The sequence below is a fragment of the Thalassophryne amazonica genome, chromosome 2 (assembly GCF_902500255.1).
Source record: "Thalassophryne amazonica chromosome 2, fThaAma1.1, whole genome shotgun sequence".
Classification (NCBI taxonomy): Eukaryota; Metazoa; Chordata; class Actinopteri; order Batrachoidiformes; family Batrachoididae; genus Thalassophryne; species Thalassophryne amazonica.
This window is the reverse complement of record NC_047104.1, coordinates 130,927,204-130,949,154: the sequence shown is the minus strand read 5'-3', so window position 1 is coordinate 130,949,154 and position 21,951 is coordinate 130,927,204. Positions and strand designations below refer to the sequence as shown.

At 40.2% G+C, this 21,951-nt stretch overlaps 1 protein-coding gene across 2 annotated transcripts in view; it reads right to left on the bottom strand.

The window, feature by feature from the left end:
• Positions 1-21,951, bottom strand: part of c1qtnf4 (C1q and TNF related 4) — a 56,137-nt gene that overhangs the window by 3,545 nt on the left and 30,641 nt on the right. Inside the window, exons 2-5 of one of the 2 annotated variants that reach the window (XM_034193298.1) lie at positions 15,391-15,410; positions 8,437-8,444; positions 8,075-8,080; positions 6,688-7,056 (exon numbers count right to left, since the gene is read on the bottom strand). In XM_034193298.1, coding sequence (XP_034049189.1) covers positions 6,688-7,056; positions 8,075-8,080; positions 8,437-8,444; positions 15,391-15,410 — 403 coding nt within the window. Of the gene's footprint in view, positions 1-6,687; positions 7,058-8,074; positions 8,081-8,436; positions 8,445-12,973; positions 12,981-15,382; positions 15,411-21,951 lie in introns of those variants that run through there. The other variant, XM_034193304.1, reaches the window with a different exon arrangement.

Here is a 21,951-nt window from a genome sequence, read left to right as displayed (position 1 = left end):
ATACCAACACAGGGCAGAGTAGCTACCTAAACTCTGTGAGTGAGACAGATTATCTCGTCAACAGTTTTATATCCTCATTGAGGACAACTTTGGATGCTGTAGCTCCTCTGAAAAAGAGAGCCTTAAATCAGAAGTGCCTGACTCCGTGGTATAACTCACAAACCCGCAGCTTAAAGCAGATAACCCATACGTTGGAGAGGAAATGGCGTCTCACTAATTTAGAAGATCTTCACTTAGCCTGGAAAAAGAGTCTGTTGCTCTATAAAAAAGCCCTCCGTAAAGCTAGGACATCTTACTACTCATCACTAATTGAAGAAAATAAGAACAACCCCAGGTTTCTTTTCAGCACTGTAGCCAGGCTGACAGAGAGTCAGAGCTCTACTGAGCCGAGTATTCCTTTAACTTTAACTAGTAATGACTTCATGACTTTCTTTGCTAATAAAATTTTAACTATTAGAGAAAAAATTACTCATAACCATCCCAAAGACATATCATTCTCTTTGGCTGCTTTCAGTGATGCCGGTATTTGCTTAGACTCTTTCTCTCCGATTGTTCTGTCTGAGTTATTTTCATTAGTTACTTCCTCCAAACCATCAACATGTCTATTAGACCCCATTCCTACCAGACTGCTCAAGGAAGCCCTACCATTAATTAATGCTTCGATCTTAAATATGATCAATCTATCTTTATTAGTTGGCTATGTACCACAGGCTTTTAAGGTGGCAGTAATTAAACCATTACTTAAAAAGCCATCACTTGACCCAGCTATCTTAGCTAATTATAGGCCAATCTCCAACCTTCCTTTTCTCTCAAAAATTCTTGAAAGGGTAGTTGTAAAACAGCTAACTGATCATCTGCAGAGGAATGGTCTATTTGAAGAGTTTCAGTCAGGGTTTAGAATTCATCATAGTACAGAAACAGCATTAGTGAAGGTTACAAATTATCTTCTTATGGCCTCAGACAGTGGACTCATCTCTGTGCTTGTTCTGTTAGACCTCAGTGCTGCTTTTGATACTGTTGACCATAAAATTTTATTACAGAGATTAGAGCATGCCATAGGTATTAAAGGCACTGTGCTGTGGTGGTTTGAATCATATTTATCTAATAGATTACAATTTGTTCATGTAAATGGGGAATCTTCTTCACAGACTAAGGTTAATTATGGAGTTCCACAAGGTTCTGTGCTAGGACCAATTTTATTCACTTTATACATGCTTCCCTTAGGCAGTATTATTAGACAGCATTGCTTAAATTTTCACTGTTACGCAGATGATACCCAGCTTTATCTACCCATGAAGCCAGAGGACACACCAATTAGCTAAACTGCAGAATTGTCTTACAGACATAAAGACATGGATGACCTCTAATTTCCTGCTTTTAAATTAGATAAAACTGACGTTATTGTACTTGGCCCCACAAATCTTAGAAACATGGTGTCTAGCCAGATCCTTACTCTGGATGGCATTACCCTGACCTCTAGTAATACTGTGAGAAATCTTGGAGTCATTTTTGATCAGGATATGTCATTCAATGCGCATATTAAACAAATATGTAGAACTTTTTTGCATTTGCGCAATATCTCTAAAATTAGAAAGGTCTTGTCTCAGAGTGATGCTGAAAAACTAATTCATGCATTTATTTCCTCTAGGCTGGACTATTGTAATTCATTATTATCAGGTTGTCCTAAAAGTTCCCTGAAAAGCCTTCAGTTAATTCAAAATGCTGCAGCTAGAGTGCTGACAGGGACTAGAAGGAGAGAGCATATCTCACCCATATTGGCCTCTCTTCATTGGCTTCCTGTTAATTCTAGAATAGAATTTAAAATTCTTCTTCTTAGTTATAAGGTTTTGAATAATCAGGTCCCATCTTATCTTATGGCACTCATAGTAGCATATCACCCCAATAGAGCGCTTCGCTCTCAGACTGCAGGCTTACTCAGATCAGGGAGACAGACACCCTCTCTACTTTTAAGATTACGCTTAAAACTTTCCTTTTTGCTAAAGCTTATAGTTAGGGCTGGATCAGGTGACCCTGAACCATCCCTTAGTTATGCTGCTGTAGACTTAGGCTGCTGGGGGGTTCCCATGATGCACTGAGTGTTTCTTTCTCTTTTTGCTCTGTATGCACCACTCTGCATTTAATCATTAGTGATTGATCTCTGCTCTCTTCCACAGCATGTCTTTTTCCTGGTTCTCTCCCTCAGCCCCAACCAGTCCCAGCAGAAGACTGCCCCTCCCTGAGCCTGGTTCTGCTGGAGGTTTCTTCCTGTTAAAAGGGAGTTTTTCCTTCCCACTGTCGCCAAGTGCTTGCTCACAGGGGGTCATTTTGACCGTTGGGGTTTTTCCATAATTATTGTATGGCTTTGCCTTACAATATAAAGCGCCTTGGGGTAACTATTTGTTGTGATTTGGTGCTATATAAATAAAATTGATTTGATTTGATTTGATATTTTACAGTTACTTTATATAGTTACTTCATTAGCAGCTGCTGAATGTAATTAATAAAGTAACTCATAATCTAACTTGGTTATTTTTAAGATTTAGTACTCAGAAAAGTAACTATTAGTTACTTTGCTGATTAGTTACTTTGCTGATTGCTCAAGTAACCAAGTTAGATTACTAGTTATCTTATTTGTTACATTACTTATTAGTTGCAAGTTTTCGGCAGCTTCTAATAAAGTAATTGCATAAAGCTGCTAATTAAGTAACTGCATAAAGTAACTGTATGAAGCAACTAAAAAGTAACTAAAAAAGCAACTACGTTAAGTTTGTATATACGAGGGCTGTCAATAAAGTAACAGTCCTTTTTATTTTTTTCAAAAACTATATGGATTTCATTCATATGTTTTTACGTCAGACATGCTTGAACCCTCGTGCGCATGCGTGAGTTTTTCCACGCCTGTCGGTGACGTCATTCGCCTGTGAGCACTCCTTGTGGGAGGAGTCGTCCAGCCCCTCGTCGGAATTCCTTTGTCTGAGAAGTTGCTGAGAGACTGGCGCGTTGTTTGATCAAAATTTTTTCTAAACCTGTGAGACACATTGAAGTGGACACGGTTCAAAAAATTAAGCTGGTTTTCAGTGAAAATTTTAATGGCTGATGACAGATTTTGAGGTGATTCTGTCGCTTTAAGGACTTCCCACGGTGCGAGACGTCGCTCAGCGCTCTCAGCCGCTGTCGTCAGCCTGTTCAAGCTGAAAACCTCCATATTTCAGGCTCTATTGATCCAGGACGTCGTGAGAGAACAGAGAAGTTTCAGAAGAAGTCGGTTTCAGCATTTTATCTGGATATTCCACTGTTAAAGGAGATTTTTTTAATGAAAGACGTGCGGACGGGTCCGCGCGTCAGGACGCAGCCGACGCGGTGCGGCGGCACAGGAAAAACACCTCCGTGTTGATAACCATTTGTAAAATCCAGGCGGCTTTTGATGGCTTTCAACAAGTGAGTAACTGAGAAATTGTTTAACAGGTTGGGCATGTTCCAACTTGCCCGTTAAGGTTTCCAACGGAGGTGTTTTTCCTGTGGCGGAGCAAAGGAATTCCGACGAGGGGCTGGACGATTCCTCCCACAAGGAGTGCTCACAGGCGAATGACGTCACCGACAGGCGTGGAAAAACTCACGCATGTGCACGAGGGTTCAAGCATGTCTGACGTAAAAACATATGAATGAAATCCATATAGTTTTTGAAAAAAATAAAAAGGACCGTTACTTTATTGACAGCCCTTGTACAGTAGTGTTCAGAATAATAGTAGTGCTATGTGACTAAAAAGATTAATCCAGGTTTTGAGTATATTTCTTATTGTTACATGGGAAACAAGGTACCAGTAGATTCAGTAGAGTCTCACAAATCCAACAAGACCAAGCACTCATGATATGCACACTCTTAAGGCTATGAAATTGGGCTATTAGTAAAACTAGAAGCACTCAGAAAGTGCAAATCTCCGCCAAGGCCATGGGGTCACTAACGCCATAACATCTACACGCCGTGGAATCATTGAAACTAAAAAAGTCTAACAATGATGTTTGCTCAGTAGTAAAACAAGTTTCATCTGCTGTGACTGGATAGCATGCATCCTTAGCGCTTGGCATCACAGTTTATTGCAATTTGCACCTTTCGCAGAAGCTACTGTCGTCTGAGCACTGATATTGATATTGCATGTGCTTATAGACAAAAACAAATAAGAGATAAAATTCAATTTATTATTCAACTAAACTGCAAATATATGAATTTTTTATTTAACATTTATGAAACACTTCTCTAAACAAGGCCATGGGGTCACTGACCCTAAAGAGATTCCCTCCTTGGCACAGTGATCTATTTCTTTTTGTCTCTTTCTCTAAAATTGTATATAATAATCATTAGATTATTAATATATAAACAAAAATAAATTTAAGAAATATTACAATTTGAAAACAAATGCACCCGAATGTGATGACCGCTGCAACTGCTTAATGCTAACTTTTAACATTGAAAATGCCATAGACATGCTAACAGGTTAGCATCGGGATCCGGATCTTGATCCAGATCACCACTAAAATTTAATCACTTGTTTCTCTTGTCATTTCCAACCACTCCACAAATTTTCAACAAAAATAAATTTAAAAAATATTACAATTTGAAAACAAATGCACCCGAACATGATGACAGCTGCAACTGCTTAATGCTAACTTTTAACATTGAAAATGCCACAGACATGCTAACGCATTAGCATCAGGATCCGGATCGTGATCCGGATCACCACTGAAACTTAATCACTTGTTCCTCTTGTCATTTCCAACCACTCCACAAAATTTCATCAAAATCCGTTCAAAACGTTTTGAGTTATCCTGCTGACAGACAGACAAACAAACAAACGCGACCGAAAACATAACCTCCTTGGCAGAGGTAAAAAGTAGAAAAGGGAGTGTTCACAATAATAGTAGCATCTGCTGTTGACACTACAAACTCAAAACTATTATGTTCAAACTGCTTTTTTAGCAATCCTGTGAATCACTAAACTAGTATTTAGTTGTATAACCACAGTTTTTCATGATTTCTTCACATCTGCGAGGCATTAATTTTGTTGGTTTGGAACCAAGATTTTGCTCGTTTACTAGTGTGCTTGGGGTCATTGTCTTGTTGAAACACCCATTTCAAGGGCATGTCCTCGTCAGCATGAGGCAACATGACCTCTTCAAGTATTTTGACATATCCAAACTGATCCATGATACCTGGTATGCGATATATAGGCCCAACACCATAGTAGGAGAAACATGCCCATATCATGATGCTTGCACCACCATGCTTCACTGTCTTCACTGTGAACTGTGGCTTGAATTCAGAGAGTTTAGGGGCCGTCTCACAAACTGTCTGCGGCCCTTGGACCCAAAAAGAACAATTTTACTCTCATCAGTCCACAAAATATTCCTCCATTTCTCTTTAGGCCAGTTGATGTGTTCTTTGGCAAATTGTAACCTCTTCTGCACATGTCTTTTATTTAACAGAGGGACTTTGCGGGGGATTCTTGCAAATAAATTAGTTTCACACAGGTGTCTTCTAACTGTCACAGCACTTACAGGTAACTCCAGACTGTCTTTGATCATCCTGGAGCTGATCAATGGGTGAGCCTTCCCCATTCTGGTTATTCTTCTATCCATTTTGATGGTTGTTTTCTGTTTTCTTCCACACGTCTTTTTTTTTTTTTTTTGTTCCATTTTAAAGCATTGGAGATCATTGTAGATGAACAACCTATAATTTTTTGCACCTGCGTATAAGTTTCCCCTCTCCAATAAACTTTTTAATCAAACTATGCTGTTCTTCTGAACAATGTCTTGAACATCCCATTTTCCTCAGGCTTTCAGAGAGAAAAGCATGTTCAACTGGTGCTGGCTTCATCCTTAAATAGGGGACACCTGATTCACACCTGTTTGTTCCACAAAATTGACAAACTCACTGACAGAATGCCACACTACTATTATTATGGACACCCCCTTTTCTACTTTTTCTACTAATAGCCAAATTTCATAGCCTTAAGAGTGTGCATATCATGAGTGCTTGGTCTTGTTGGATTTGTGAGACTCTACTAAATCTACTGGTACCTTGTTTCCCATGTAACAATAAGAAATATACTCAAAACCTGGATTAATCTTTTTAGTCACATGGCACTACTATTATTCTGAACACCACTGTATATACAAACTTAACGTATTGCCCGAATGTCTGGTCGTGAGCTGGTAAGCTTTCAATCTGTGTGTTTTCCCGATGCTGTTTAGATATTTATGGAGTATGCTCATGTCCGACTTGGTTTTTCTAATCGTGTTTTTAGCCTTCAGGTTTGTAACAAACGGGATACACGATTGTCATGGTAACCAGTCAGATATGGGGAAAATATCGGACCGGAAATCAGCCAATCAGAGTGTGCGTAGCTTCACAGCCATATAATATTATGTAATATTTAGTGAACCTTCTAATTTTTGTGACTCTGACTAATAACTTTAGAACAACATACAAAAAAAATTTGGGGGGGGGCTTGATTATTACAGGACACAGATTTTCTTCAGTACAACACGTGAGCTTTTTGAAGCAGTTGTTCATGTGTTTATAAAGTCTAAAACCAGTTTACAAGATAATAGGAGGACAATCTAACTGCAGGCGAATTTACTACAATTTGAACACAAGAACTTCTTCTGTCCACTAGAAGGACCACGTACCTTCCTCTCCTCTCCTGAGTTCTCCTCGTACACGATGGCCTGCACCTCGTTCCTGTTCTTCATCAGCATGACAGACAGATCTTTATGCGGGAACTTTCCCACAGTGAAGGAGAAGTAGTAGGCGCCGGGGATACGGCAACGGAACAAGCCTGCCTTGGCATCAAAATCTCCACCAATGTTGACATAAACCGTGTCAAAGGTCACTGTCATTTTTGGCCCACCTTCCATGCTGTTGGTGCGTGCGACAGAAAAAGCAGAGCGGAGCTCCCCATCGTCCAGCAGACGGGCAAAACCCAACACAACCACTGATTGGCTCAGACACAGCAGGCCAATCAGCATGCTCGCTGGGAACAGCATCATTCCTGTAGAAAGACGGAAAAGGGGAAAAAAAGGTTTTTATTTTACCTGTTTGTGAAGATGCATTACAGCAGCACTTTGTGTGTAGTTTGCGTGTTCTTCCCGTGTCTGCGTGGGTTCTTTTAACCCTTGGAAAACGTTTTCCAGAGTTTAGAGCAGGGGTGGCCAAGTTTGGTCCTTGAGATCTACCTTCCTGACACTCTTAGTTGTCTCCCTGTTCCAACACACCTGAATCCAGTCTTTCATTGGATTCAGGTGTGTTGGAACAGGGAGACAACTAAGAGTGTCAGGAAGGTAGATCTCAAGGACCAAATGTGGCCACCCCTGGTTTAGAGGATCAGTTTTGGGTCCAGTGCCACCTCAGAGTGGGCGGGGTCCAATAGTAAGTCCAACACTGATTCTGGGATACAACAATAGACCAGATTATTCATTAATCCACAGCCTGACGTGTTTGATCCCTGTTTGTGACTGAGTTGTCATGTCCTTCAGTAACACACTGAAGCCCCAAACTGCACAATCTTGGGTCACACAGCACATCGCTGTCAAAAGGAAAAACACTGTGCTGTTGTATATATGATCATATTTTCAACATGTTGGACTTTCATGGTTTAGAATAGCTTTATTAATTTTTTTGTCAAGATTAGTCAATGACTCATTCAAGGTTAATGCTACCTGACTAGTCAACTAATGATTTTTTTTTTAGTCATCCCTAGCAGCAAAACACATTCCCACCCTAAAACAGCACGAAGACAGAGGAGAAGGTCTAAGGTTTAAGGCCCTGCTCACTGAACAGAAAACCCATCACTTCTGTCTGTCCCAGGATCTCGAGCTCAGTGAAGGTTTACAACTGGATGAACAGAACACAAGAAACTACTTCATCCTCCAAATACCACCAAGTGGTGTGTACCATCAGAGTGTACAACTTCTCATTCAGGGGGAGGAGGAGTAACAGGAAGACAGAGGTCGGGAATGAGAAAGAGAGGAAGAGTAGTATTGCAGACTGTTTTGATACTCTGTGTGCTTCTTACGCCGTGTGCTGCTACAAATGCTGCTGGAACCTGGAAATTGATTAGGCAGCTCCTTATCCACTGAGAACAGGGGAGAATTTTGTTTGAAGGTACACAGTAAAATCACCACTGTTAAATTAACACTGCCAGTGTACATATGGTCCCACTCTGGTCAGAGTGGGACCATAAGTACACTGACATTCTTAATTTAATCTGTCAGTGTTAGTTTTACACTGGTGATTTTACTGTGTATCAGTGATCACAGAAAAGAAATTGTTTATTTATTTTTGAAGTTGTCGCACATTTCACATGTTTAGATTTCTAACAAGAGCAATCAGAAATTTCTGACATCTGCCAATCTGGATACGGATCACCTCCAAAATGCAGTGGAGTCTTCCATGCTCTAATAGCTATCTGTGGTGCAAATTTGGTGAGAATCCGTGAAGTGGATCAGGGGAGGTGATGGTCTAGTGGTTAAGCATTGGCTTGAGACCAGAGGATCCTCAGTTCAAATCCCAGCATGACTGTAAAATCACTAAGGGCCTTTTGGCAAGGTCCTTAATCCCGTTGTTGTTCCCGGTGTGTAGTGAGCACCTTGCATGGCAGCAGCCTAACATCATGTTGAATGTGAGGCATTGATGTGTAAAGCACTTTGAGCGTCTGCTGCAGATGGAAAAGCCCTATATAAATGCAGTCTATTTACTATTAAGTAGTTTTGATTTAATCCTTCAAAGCCTATATAAAGTGAAATCTTGATCCAGAATCTGGATTCAGATCCGAATCATCTCCAGAATTTAATGGAGTCTTCCATGGCCTAATATGTATCTGTGGTGCAAATTTGGTGAGAATCCGTGAAGTAGTTTTGATGTAATCCTTTAAAGCCTATATAAAGTGAATCTTGATCCAGAATCCAGATCACCTCCAAAATTCAGTGGAGTCTTTCATGCCCTAATATGTATCTGTGGTGAAAATTTGGTGAGAATCTGTGAAGTAGTTTTCACTTAATCCGTCAAAGCGTATATAAAGAGAAATCTTGATCCAGAATCCAAATCACCTGCAAAATATAATGGAGTCTTCCATGGCCTAATATATCTGTGGTGAAAATTTTGTCAAAATCTGTGTAGGGTAGTTTTGACATAATCCTGCTAATTTTAATCCTTCAAAACCTGTATAAAGTGAAACTTGATTGAGAATCCAGATACAGATCCGCAGTGCCTCCAAAATTTAATGGGTTCTTCCATGGCCTAATATGTATCGTTGGTGAAAATTTTGCCAAAATCAGTGAAGTAGTTTTGACGTAATCCTGCTAACAGACAGGCAAATAAATAAATAAATAAACATTGATGATTTTATTACGTCCTTGGCGGACTTAAATACTGAATAATGTTTTGGTTTTGGGCGGCACAGTGGCTTGATACCGTAGTTATCAGTCGCCAGACAGCAAGAGGGTCCCAGGTTTGTTTCCAACCTGGTCCTTTCTGGAGTTGGCATGTCCTTCCTGTGTTTGCTTGGGTTCTCAATGGGTGCTCCATCTGCAGTGACTGTAGGTGTGAATGTGTTTGTCTGTCTCAGTGTGTTGGCCCTGCAACACACTGGCGGTCTGTCTAGGGTGTACCCTGCCTCTCGACTGCTGGGATAGGCTGCAGCCACCATGACCCTTAACTAGAATGAGAGGGTCTAGATAACAGATGGAAGGTTTAGTTTTTCATTATTTTCTAAAGCTTTGGCCACAGTAAATCTGCCTAAAACTTTTGCACAGTACTGTAGGTGGCTGTTCAGACCGACACTGTTTTATTTCATGAATGGGTGTGTTCATTTATTAAGCCAGTCACAGTTCATTTGACTTCATCATTTAAAATGTTTGTTAACCGTTTTTCATATATTTATATAAACTGCTTTTAGTAATACCAACTGTTTAATATTTTATTTAAAGTTGTCCTAAATGACATTTTACACATTAATGCAGTAGCCAACAATTATTTTCTCCATAAATATTTTGTGGCTTCATCATGTGCTGGCAGAGAATGAAGAAGCACTCCTTCTGTGCTCTGCGCTTTTCTGTCCCGTTCTGGCACATACATGTTTAGTGCATAAGACTTTGGTTGCGTGCATGTTTAGTGTATGTCATTCCTGCCTCATCAAAATCATGCCCTTCCCTCCATTCATAAAGAAACAGCAGTACACACCAAGGCCCACCTTCATTCCTTGGACCAGTTCAAGGAATGAAAATAAAGCCAGAAACTTTCCTTTTTTTAAATGTTCCATTTAGTGTTTATTTGAAATAATGGAAACTGGTTTCCAATTGTTTTCAGTCTTTTCTTGTAAATTAACCCTATAATGCCATGCATATCATTTTGGATACATACATTTCTGGGGTCAGGCATTATTGGGTTAAACTATTTTCTGCTTTCCACAACTTGGTGCTGAGTTTACCTCCTGTCTCCTGAACATCAAGCACCTCTTTTAACGATGGAGAGAAATTTACCAGCAGCAGACGATTCAGTTAAAATGTGGTGTGGTCTCCCTGTTTCTTTGAATGTGCTATGTACCTTATAAATGTTGTTCTTAGACATCAACTTCATTATTGTTTGAAAGTCAGACGAATATGAAAAGTGAAATAATGTTGGAAATAAAATAGGTAGCTATTTTCAGTTACGCTAAACAGTTTGTCCAACATAGCCTCACTTGTTAATAGTGGAATTAATGATGGAGTAAAGTATACCCAATATCACTGGAACATTAATAAGCGGTGTTTGTTTTGGTTCAAGAATGATCATTTTAATGTAAAACCAAAAAAAAAAAAAAAAGGCAACATTAAAATACAGATTATGCATGCTACAAAATGAAAAGAAAAAAAAAATCTTGATTGAAGCTTTGGTGCTCATTACTCACCACATTTAAATTTAATTCAATTTATGTTCATTTATATAGCACCAAATCACAACAAAGTTGCCTCAAGGCACTTCACACAAGTAAGGTCTAACCTTACCAACCCCAAGAACAAGCACACAGGCTACAGTGGTCAGAAAAAACTCCCTCTGATGATTTGAGGAAGAAACCTCAAGCAGACCAGACTCAAAGGGGTGACCCCCTGCTTGGTCCATGCTACCGACACAAACGACAATACGAATATACCGGAAATTTCTGGAGTCCATGCTGGTGCACAGGACGGGAGGCCTGCAGAAGGAGACACCCACTCCCATCTCTGGATGGAGCCGCACCGCAAACAGAGAGAAACAGAATCAGGCATCAGAAAGACAACAAATACAGTATAATTTGTCAGCATTAAGCAACAAGAAAAACAGAAGAAATATTAAGGTGATCGCCAGCCACTAGCCCTAAGCTTCATTAAAAGACCGAGAGTTTAGATAAGGTTGAGGCTGCGACCCACTCTCTTTAATAATAAAATTAATTTAAAAAGGGTAGAATGCATAGTAACATACTATGCCGGTATACTAGCCATAAGAAATGGAAAATTAGTGTGTGGACTTGAATCTGACTGTTTTATTGACACATAACTTTTGAATTTTTTTTCAAAATGGTGGATGGCAGTGAATTTACAGAAATACACCCAGAAATCACATTTACAGGTCAAAAACAGGTTTGACCAAGAACACAGCTAGACTTGAATCCACATACAGCTGACGTTTCACTTTTAAGAGCTGTTACACCTATTAAAATGCTCCAATTAGCAATGTATCTGGCCAACGCAGAATAAGGGTTGAGGCAGAGTGGCCAAGGAGGGAAGCTTTGTTTACATCCTGAAAAGGGTGCTAGTCCCACCATCTAGTGGAAGGAAAAAAAAAATTCACAGCACCTCCAACATTTAATTATTTAAATTCCACTTGAAAGCACAGCTTAATTATTTTTCAAAATCTTAAAGTTAAAAGTTACATTCTGCACACTGACTCTTTGCACAACACTGATCTGAATTATGTAAAATAAATAAATAATTGCAACACACATTTAAATTTAGTTTTTTAGTCTAGATCGGACGCCTTTTGATCAATTATGCATGCAACAACAGTGCAGAAATCCCAGAAACTACACATAAAATGAGTTTTAATGAGCCAACCATAAGAGAAACCAAGACACGAGCCCTTTGCTCTGAGTCTTTCAAGCAAATAGGTCTCAGTAGAGGAGATGTTAATGTGTCCTTCATAAGTGGACAAATGCTCTGAGGTTGTCTCACTGTCCTCTAATGAAGCAACACCAGCAAAACGAAAGTTCATCTCTTCCTGAACTGCCAGACCTGAAGGAGCTGCACTCACATTCAGCTCGTCAGCACAGATCAGACCAAACAGACCCTGCATGAAATGTAGGAATGCTCCTGACCTCCCCACAAACATTCATTCAGGTGTCAGATACAACAAGTGGTGCTGGAAGCTCGCTGAATTGTGACTAGACTGATTAGAGTAGTTCCCCTTTTCCTTTTTTTTTTCCTGTCTGGAGAAATACAGTGCCTGTTTATTTGTCCTTCACCAAGTGGGTCAGATGAGGGCGCTGTTTTATTAAAGTTCAAATAACATGGAACTCAATGGGAGACATTAAAAATAATTTAAAAACATTCTGGATCTGCTTCTGGATCATAATGTAGTGGTTCAGGTTTTCCAGCACTTGCTGTTGTCAGGCGTGGCTCAAACTGGGTGGACACAATTGCAAAGTCACACGACTGATAGAGGAAGAAAAAGTACACAGGCGGTCCAGCAGCGAGGCAAAGATAGCAGACAGATGGCTTTGTCCAGGTGTGGACAAGCTCAAGGTCAAAACACAAGGCAAAGTCAAAATACCGGCAGGAAGAAAACAGGACACAACAAGGCTTGGGACGGAGGCTGGAAAGTGACACGAAACCAACAATCGGACAGTCAAACTGTGAGGGCTTATATAATGGGCTGGTTAATCTGGGTGTGAATGAGGAGCAGGTGTGAGGAAGGTTCTGGAAGGGGCGTGACTGAGAAACACAAGGGCAGGTGCAAGAGACAAAAAGCAAAGCAGACTACAGCAAGATAAATAAGTGACAGACAAACCAATGGTGAAAAATGTGACGTGCTCATGAACAAAACAAAAAGAGAAAAACTAGGAGACAATGTGACAAGTCTAAAAAGCGGATAACAAAAAGATTAATGAACAAAACTAGAACGGAACTGATACTGATTAAAGTATAAAAGTAAATGCAATAACAGATAATGAGATGACAACACAAAGTATGACTACACTGAAAATAAATGAACAGAAAAACAAAACCAGAGACTACAGAGTAATGCACTGAATAACAAAACTAAATAAATGATAAACAGAGAAAGCAATAAATAACTAACAGAACATAATCAGATTACAAAACACAGAATGTAAATGAACAAAGCCAGAAACTACAAAATCCAACAGAAAGCCACCAAGAGAAGACCGCAAGAAAATGAATGATGAACAGAAAACAAAACCTATGATAAAAGGAACATGATAAGAATATGATTAGAAATGTTCAAACCGAGGAAGCTGACAAGAGTCCAAAACAATGACAGGAGTCCAACATGGCAGGAACATGACAGCTGTAGAAGTAATGACAACAACAAAATACAACAAAATGCCAAAATACTCTGAGCATATGAGCATAAAAATAGGAACCAGAATGTGACCTTTTGACCTCTTGAAATAGGTCAAGGTTAGCCATCTTTGAACTTGTCCAAGGTCTGTGTCCAAAGAATGTTCCCTGTGATTTTGAAGACCCTGGTAGTCATAGGACTGGACTTATGCTGAGCACAGACAGACAGATGGACTTATGCAAGGCCTTTGCAATACTCCATGGCACATATTTTGGCCTCGGGTAAAAAAAAAATCTCACTTTTGATAACACACACACACACACACACACACACACACACACACACACACACACACACACACACACACACACACACACACACACACACACACACACACACACACACATTGGATAATGCAATAACTGTAAAACACTGCTGGTCTGATGATTCTCATGCAACATTCAGATGGTAAAGTCAGAACTGGATAGCATGGATCCATCCTGTCTCACATCACAAATTCAGAGTGGTGGTGGTGTAATACTGGGGCAACTGCATGATGCTGTCACATCAATATCTGAGGAATGCTTCTAGCACCCTGTTGAATCTACGGCGAGAAGAAATAAGGAAGTTAAGGCAGTCCTGAAGATAAACAAGGGTCCATCCTGGTGTCGCAGACCGAACGGTCCCCCCTAAAAATTGGTCCTTCCTGCCTCCACTGTGCATGCATCATTTGGGACCCCAGTAGCTCGACTGAGTCTCTACACCCAAAGTGATCAAAGGGAATAATGTGATTACTAACCATCAGATGACAAAGTAAAAGCTCTTAAATCATGCGAAGGCGATAATCAGTGAGTCGCTACTGACACTTTGAAATGATGGAGGCGCAGTGAACTGCTGCTGTGCTCTGATTGCTTCCTCTGTCTTTTATGATGAAATAATGCTGAATGTATGTGGAAATGATAGTTGTACAAAAGCTTCAGATATCTGTTGGAACGTTCCATCTTTCACCTGATGAAATATTTGAACTCATTGAACTCATAAACATTCATTATTTGTATACTATCATACTGAATTTGTTTTGTGTGCTATTTGCTTTTTGTCTCTATTTGAGAAGTTCACCCCTAAAAAATGCATGATTTGAAAAGCAAAGATTTTTTTTTGGTGAAACTATTTTCAGTCCGTCACTGCAGAAGACTTTATTTTATTTACTCTTGAAACTTAATGTTCTTCAAGATGTTTATGCCTAATCACCCTATTTAAATGAGAAGTCGTGGCAGTGCTTAATTGTACTTAAAGCAGTGAAGCACAGCTGATGGTTTTATTGCAGCAGCAAAGAAGAAATCCATCTCAGAAAAGCAGAAATGCTGCAGTTCTGCTACGGTGCAGATATCATTTTTTTCCCCTTTATGATTTGTTTATATAATTCCAGCTTGCACCTCGTAACCATGTTTGTCTGCGTAATGGCAGCAGACTTTACTCGCAGTGTTTATAGACTGCAGTCCTCAGAGAGTGTGATACTTCAGGTTCAAACGGCAGTGGAAGAGCAGATCAAACAAACCTGCTCCATAATGAGCTCCCGTGGGAGATAAGCAGAGAGGAGCGGGATACAGCACAATCAGTCTGAGGATGAGACGTGCACTATATCATGCATTTAACAATTAGTGGCTTCTTGTGGCTGACGCAGTTCCAAAGACGAGATGCATTCAAAAGTGATTATGATGCTGTTTTATTTCAGCTTTGTTGCATTTCAGTGCAATAATTGAAAACTGTTTTGGATGACTGAAATTTTGTTGAAGTGTGTGTGTGTGTGTGTGTGTGATATCAGGGTTGCTCAGTTACATCACTGTAGCCATGACCTAAAAAAAATATTTCCTTTCTATGCATTTTGGATGCAAATGGTTCATTTTGACCTGACATCAATATGTGATGAGTTAAGTAGTGAAATGCGTAACGTTAACTTTAACCATAACATCAACATACATCAGTGCTCCCTGATGACACAGAAGTGACACAGGTGTAGTTGTGTGTGCGGTCAGAGAGAAATGACGCTGTTGTCAAAAGATGTGTCTCCCCGTCTATCACTAAATGACATGACAGGGGAATCGAACTTATCACATAGTGATGTAAAGGAGCACTGACCAAAAGAAAAATATGACAAGTTGGGCGTGGCAATGTGTTAGACATTCATGTGACTGCCTCTGAGCCTTGGTTTTAAGATTTTCTGTTATTCAGAAGTGCAACAGATCAGAAATATAGGGAACTATTCTGAAAATAACCCAAATTTACAAACATTCAAGCTATATAATTTCCTGAAAAGGTCTATACATAAAAAACCCAGTGTTGGAACATCCCTGCCTCCAATTTTTCTTTTATTTATTTATTTTAACATGTAATGTATATTTTGGCTTAAAAAACCCAATTGAATCCCCAAACAGGGCATGAAAAAGTATGTAATCTGTGGTAAAAGTAGTGCTGTAGAACGCAGGGACCATTTGTGAAAGTTTTGAACATGTTCAAAAAAGTGTTGCCATTGTAACACATTGTGATCCTCAAAAGTGAATAATTGGATGTAATCTGTGCAGAGAGGGAGCTTTGGTTGTGGGAGATTCTGTCATTAAATGTCTCCTCACAGCTGCTGAATGTTCAGAGTTTTCTGGAGTGAGAGTGGTCGGTATTTTTAGGTACTTACAACGGTTTTTCGTTTGCATCCACATGTGATGATGTTGGTGATAGTACACCTCCAGTCTGAACTGGTGAAACTGGTTTTCATTAATCTTTTAAATATGCTGAGGAACACTGCCATGCATGTTTTTATTTCTGGACCCTTTTTTTTCTTCAACCATGCCATGGAGTGTTTCAGTCGCCTACTCAGTGGCTGACAACAGCTTCTACAGAGCATGGAGCTGGTTTTATTGACAATCTTAATCTGTTGTGGTAGTGTTCCAAATTTTTTAGGAAAGCTGGAGTTCATCCCAACATTCATAGGGCTTTAATGTGTAAATATTGTCCACTCAGACATCGCTGGTCACCAACTGCATCCTCTTGTAGAAGAAAATTCTACTTCTGTCAAAAAACTTATAAATAAACTGTATTTATTAAAAATCAGATGACAATATTTAGGGCCCCTTCACACATAGTACAAATAAGTACAAATCTGGGTGAATCATGGTGGAACAGCTCGTATGAGCGAACCACGAAAACACTGAGCCAACGGACAGGACAGGGGTGCACAATCCTGCTGCGTGTCATGCGAGCAGGAACACAGTGCAAGCAGCTGGGACTTGGTGCACCACATCGCGCCGCTGATGTGGAGAAAAATAAAATAAAAACCAGCTGTATAATTAGTGAATATCACTGGGTTGATATAAATAATAAATAAAAAGGGACACAATACAAAACCCCGCGGTTAAATAACCCTGGTTAATTAAAAATAAATGCCACTCACAGGATTTGAACTTGCAATTTACAAAAGCTCTGATTACCAGACAGAAACTTTACCACTGTGGTACAATCACTGTCTTATAACAGAAGTGTGAAATGGCTAAAATCAACAAGCAGATAAATGTATTTTTTTAAAAAAGAGAAAAAAGTGCAGTGATACTGACCAAATGGCATTGGTACGGCGTATTTCTGCTGATACGTGACTGAAAGTGGTGTAAAATGTATATGGCGCAAAATGTATATGGCGCAAATGTATATGTCCACTCTCATCTTCAGACATGAATGGATGTACACAGCTGAGCTGCAGGGTCATGCAGCCATGCTTGTCCTCACACAGATCACAGACAAGTGGGTACCTTCAATAGTCTCAGATGAGACCTACCTGGAAGAAGAAAATGTTGCAGTACCTTGACTGGCCACTTGAGGCTGGCTCCAAAAGTGAGCAGGTTCCCTTTTAATTTTATGTTAAAATGTTCAACTTTCGAGTGATCTAAATGTTTGAAATATTGAAATTGAAATTTTTGTTTGAACATGAGCAGCAGTTTGTGTACATTCCATTTAACTGGGATGTTTGTTTGTGTGGACTGTCGTAGCACTCAGGAAAATAAGTATATTGTTTTTCGACAGTCTTTGTAGCTATATGTATGTTTCAATTGGCGTATGCTTAGAGATGGGTCATGGAAGTACGCAAATTAATAATGGTGTATCACCTCTATAACAGCCAAAATCTGAGTTGTTATGAATTATGTGAGAGAGACATGTGCTTTAAGTATTTATGCTTAGTCTGAATGTGGGGGTTATTACATTTTGTCATTTGGTGGATCAGTAATCTCATTTAACAATCCTGTGACATTGATTTTTTTTTTTTTCAATCAACACTCTGTCTGGACACAAATTCATGTTTCCCAGTGCTTGTTCTTTGCTGAAATGGTTTGCAGTGGAAAAAAAAAAGAATCAATTCTATATGCAGTTTCAGACATTTTTATTTATTTTTTTCTTCTAGTCTGACATCAGCATGGAAATGCTGCCCTGTCTGTGAAGATGAGGCTTGTACGGCCCAGTGACTCTGACAGCAGTGTTATCTGAAAGACGACTCTCCAAGCAGGGATCACCCGGGGCAAACTGGTCTCAGTTGAGCAGTCGCTGTCTGCATGGCTGGATGACCCCTGCAGCTCAACTGAGTGATGACTGAAGAAGCAGCATGGGTTGCAGCTATATGTGCACACAGCACTCAGCATGGTCTGGTGGAATGCCTGATGGTCACAAAGCAAGTGAGGAGCTGGTTTAATGATGGCACATCTTTGTAATGGAAAAAAGAACTTGGAATCTGAAAGATCTGAAGCAAAAGTTCTGGTATTATCTAGTTATGGTGAGGAACTCATGATGGTACAGTAGAAATAACAAACTGCACTCTTAATCACAGTGCATCTGGAAAGTATTCACAGCGCTACACTTTTCCCACATTTTGTTATGTTACAGCCTTATTCCAAAATGAACAATTTTTTTTAACCTCAAAATTCTACTCACAACATCCCATAATAACAACATGAAAAGTTTTTTTCTTTTTTTTTTTACAAATTTATTAAAAACAATCAGACATTTCTGATGTCTGCCAATCAGGATCCAGATCATCTCCAAAATTCAGTGTAGTCTTCCATGCCCAAATAGCTATCTGTGGTGCATGTTGGTGAGAATCCATGAAGTAGTTTCGAAGTAATCCTTCAAAGTTTATATAAAGTGAAATCTTGATCCAGAATCTGGATCTGGATCCAGATCACCTCCAGAATTCAGTGGAGTCTTCCATAGGCTAAGATGCATCCGTGGTGAAAATTAGGTGAGAATCTGTAAAGTAGTTTTGACTTAATCTTTCAAAGCCTATATAAAGTAAAACTTCATCCAGAATCCAGATTATCTCCAAAATTTATTGGAGCCTTCCATGGGCTAAGATGCATCTGTGTTGAAAATTTTGTCAAAATCCATGCAGTCGTTTTGATGTAATCCTGCTAGCAGACAGACAGACAAACAAATAAGTAAACAAAGATGATTTTATGATGTCCTTGGTGGATGTAATTAAAAAAACTAAGAAAATCACATGTACATAAGTATTCACACTCTTTGTTCAATACTCTGTTGGTATACTTTTGGCAGCCTCAAGTCTTCTTGAATATGATTGTTGTGAAAGTGTAGTGACACGGACCCACAACAGGAGGCGCAAATGAACGGACAATAGAAGGAGTCGAATTTGAACACTTTACTGTTGTGACTGCCACAACCATACACAGCAGATTATAGAATGATACAAAGTCAATGGATAAAGGTGTCGTGTGGGCAGGCTCGACGATAGGAGACGTCCGTCTAAAGAAGAACCGGAACTACACGATTTCCTCCGCCACCGAACCCGAAGGATACTGGAGCCACCAGGTCCCGAGTCCCCCAGGTGGCCACCGTCTCCGCGTGTCGGATCTGGTACTGCTGGCGAAGAGCAAAGACAGTCAAGTGTGGGTGTGTGTACACCCAGTAACAACAACGGTGGGAATTCCACCTCCACCTCAAATCACACACTCGTGCAGCTCCTGTTTCAGCACTTATCTGGAAAGAGTGAGAGGCGAAGACGTCGGCACTCTCACAAACCACCAATCAGCGGACAAGGCTCCACAGGAAAGCGGCTGCAAAAAGAGTTCGGACTAAGATACAGTTTAGTTTATGGCTGAGAATATTACCTCCTTAGAAGAACGATATCTCGGCGACGTGGTGGAGGTGTCATCCTGCTTTTATCTGGGGTGAAGTGCAGATGATCGGTGACAGCTGTCATAGTTGATGAGTGACAGCTGTCACCTCGGCTGTTCCTGTGAGGCGGCAGCGCCCTCTCGTGCCTGAAGCCTGCACTTCAGGCAGGGCGCCCTCTGGTGGTGGGCCAGCAGTACCTCCTCTTCTGGCGGCCCACACAACAATGATGCCACAAGCCATCTATTTTTGGGCAGTTTTGTCCATTCCTCTTTGCAACACCTCTCACGATCCATCAGGTTGGTTGGGGAGCGTTGGTGCACAGCCATTTTCAGATCTCTCCAGAGATGTTCAATCAGATTCAGGTCTGGGCTCTCTCTGGGCCACTCAAGGACATTCACAGACTTGTCCTGAAGCCACTCCTTTGATATCTTGGCTGTGTGCTTAGGGTCATTGTCCTGCTGAAAGATGAACCATCGCCCCAGTCTGAGGTCAAGAGCGCTCTGGAGCAGGTTTTCATCCAGGATGTCTCTGTACATTGCTGCATTCATTTTTCCCTCAATCCTGACTAGTCTCCCAGTTCCTGCTGCTGGAAAACATCCTCACAGCATGATGCTGCCACCATCATGCTTCAGTGTAGGGATGGAGCCTGGTTTCCTCCAAACATGACACCTGCCATTCATGCAAAGAGTTCAATCTTTGTCTCATTAGACCAGAAAATTTTGTTTCTCATGGTCTGAGAGTCCTTCAGGTGCCTTTTGACAAACTCCAGGTGGGCTGCCATGTGCCTTTTCCTAATGAGTGGCTTCCGTCTGGCCACTCTACCATATAGTGGATTGCTGCAGAGATGGTTGTCCTTCTGGAAGGTTCTCCTCTCTCCACAGAGGAATGCTGGAGAGTAATTAGTAGTAATTTATTTTGTATATTAAATAACGTTTTGTCCAAGGCCATCAAATTGGGTATTGCGAAGGCTTTGCATCCGTACGTCTGTGCTCAGTAGTAGTAGAAGTAGCAGTAATAGCAGCAGCAGCAGCTGTTGTTGTTAAGGGGAGGGACACTTTTTTGCTGCAGAATTGAGCCAAACGTGGCACACATATATTTTGACATACAGGGAGTGACATAGGCTATTGAGCACTTTAGTAGTAGTAGTAATAGTAGTAGTAGTAGTAGCAGTAGTTAAGGGAAGAGACATTTTGCGCTGCATCATCATTGGCAAGTGTGCTAAAAAGTTGGTGTCATACTTTTCTTTCTTATTGTGAAGAAGAAAATGCATATCATTGACCAAATGAGCTAGTCTAACCCCTTGTACATACCCCCTGAAGTTAAAACCCCCCAAATATGCATTTTTCATGCCAAAATGCTGCCTGGCAAAGGTAGGACGTCTCTACCTGGAGGCTCACTATGCCCCGTAAAGCCACTTGATATCTACAGAATAGGTCCAAATATCAACAGAATAATCTGCTACACTCGTGTTATCTTGCCAAAGATTCAACAGGCGGTTACATGCACTGCCTTGATAATCTGGATGGTCAAACACAACTTCCATTTTCTGAACAAAATCCACATAAGACAAGGTTCCCACCGATTGATCTGAATAAAATGTCTCTGCCCAAGCCAAAGCTCTTCCTCTTAATAATCCTAGTAAATATTATATGTACAACCCCAATTCCAATGAAGTTTGGACGTTGTGTAAAATGTAAATAAAAACAGAATACAATGATTTGCAAATCCTCTTCAACCTATATTCAATTGAATACACCACAAAGACAAGATATTTAACATTCAAACTGATAAACTTTATTGTTTATATGCAAATATTTGCTCATTTTGAAATGGATGCCTGCAACATGTTTCAAAAAAGCTGGGACAGTGGTATGTTTACCACTGTGTTACATCACCTTTCCTTCTAACAACACTCAATAAGCGTTTGGGAAATTAGGACACTAACTGTTGAAACTTTGTAGGTGGAATTCTTTCCCATTTTTGGTTGATGTATGACTTCAGTTGTTCAACAGTCTGGGGTCTCCGTTGTCATTTTTTGTGCTTCATAATGCACCATGGGTATTCAATGTTGGTTTTTGATCTTGCCGCTTACGTGTACAGTGGTCCCTCGCTATAATGCGGTTCACCTTTCGCGGCCTCGCAGTTTCACAGATTATTTTAGTGCAATTTTGCATGCTTCTTTTTTTTTTTAA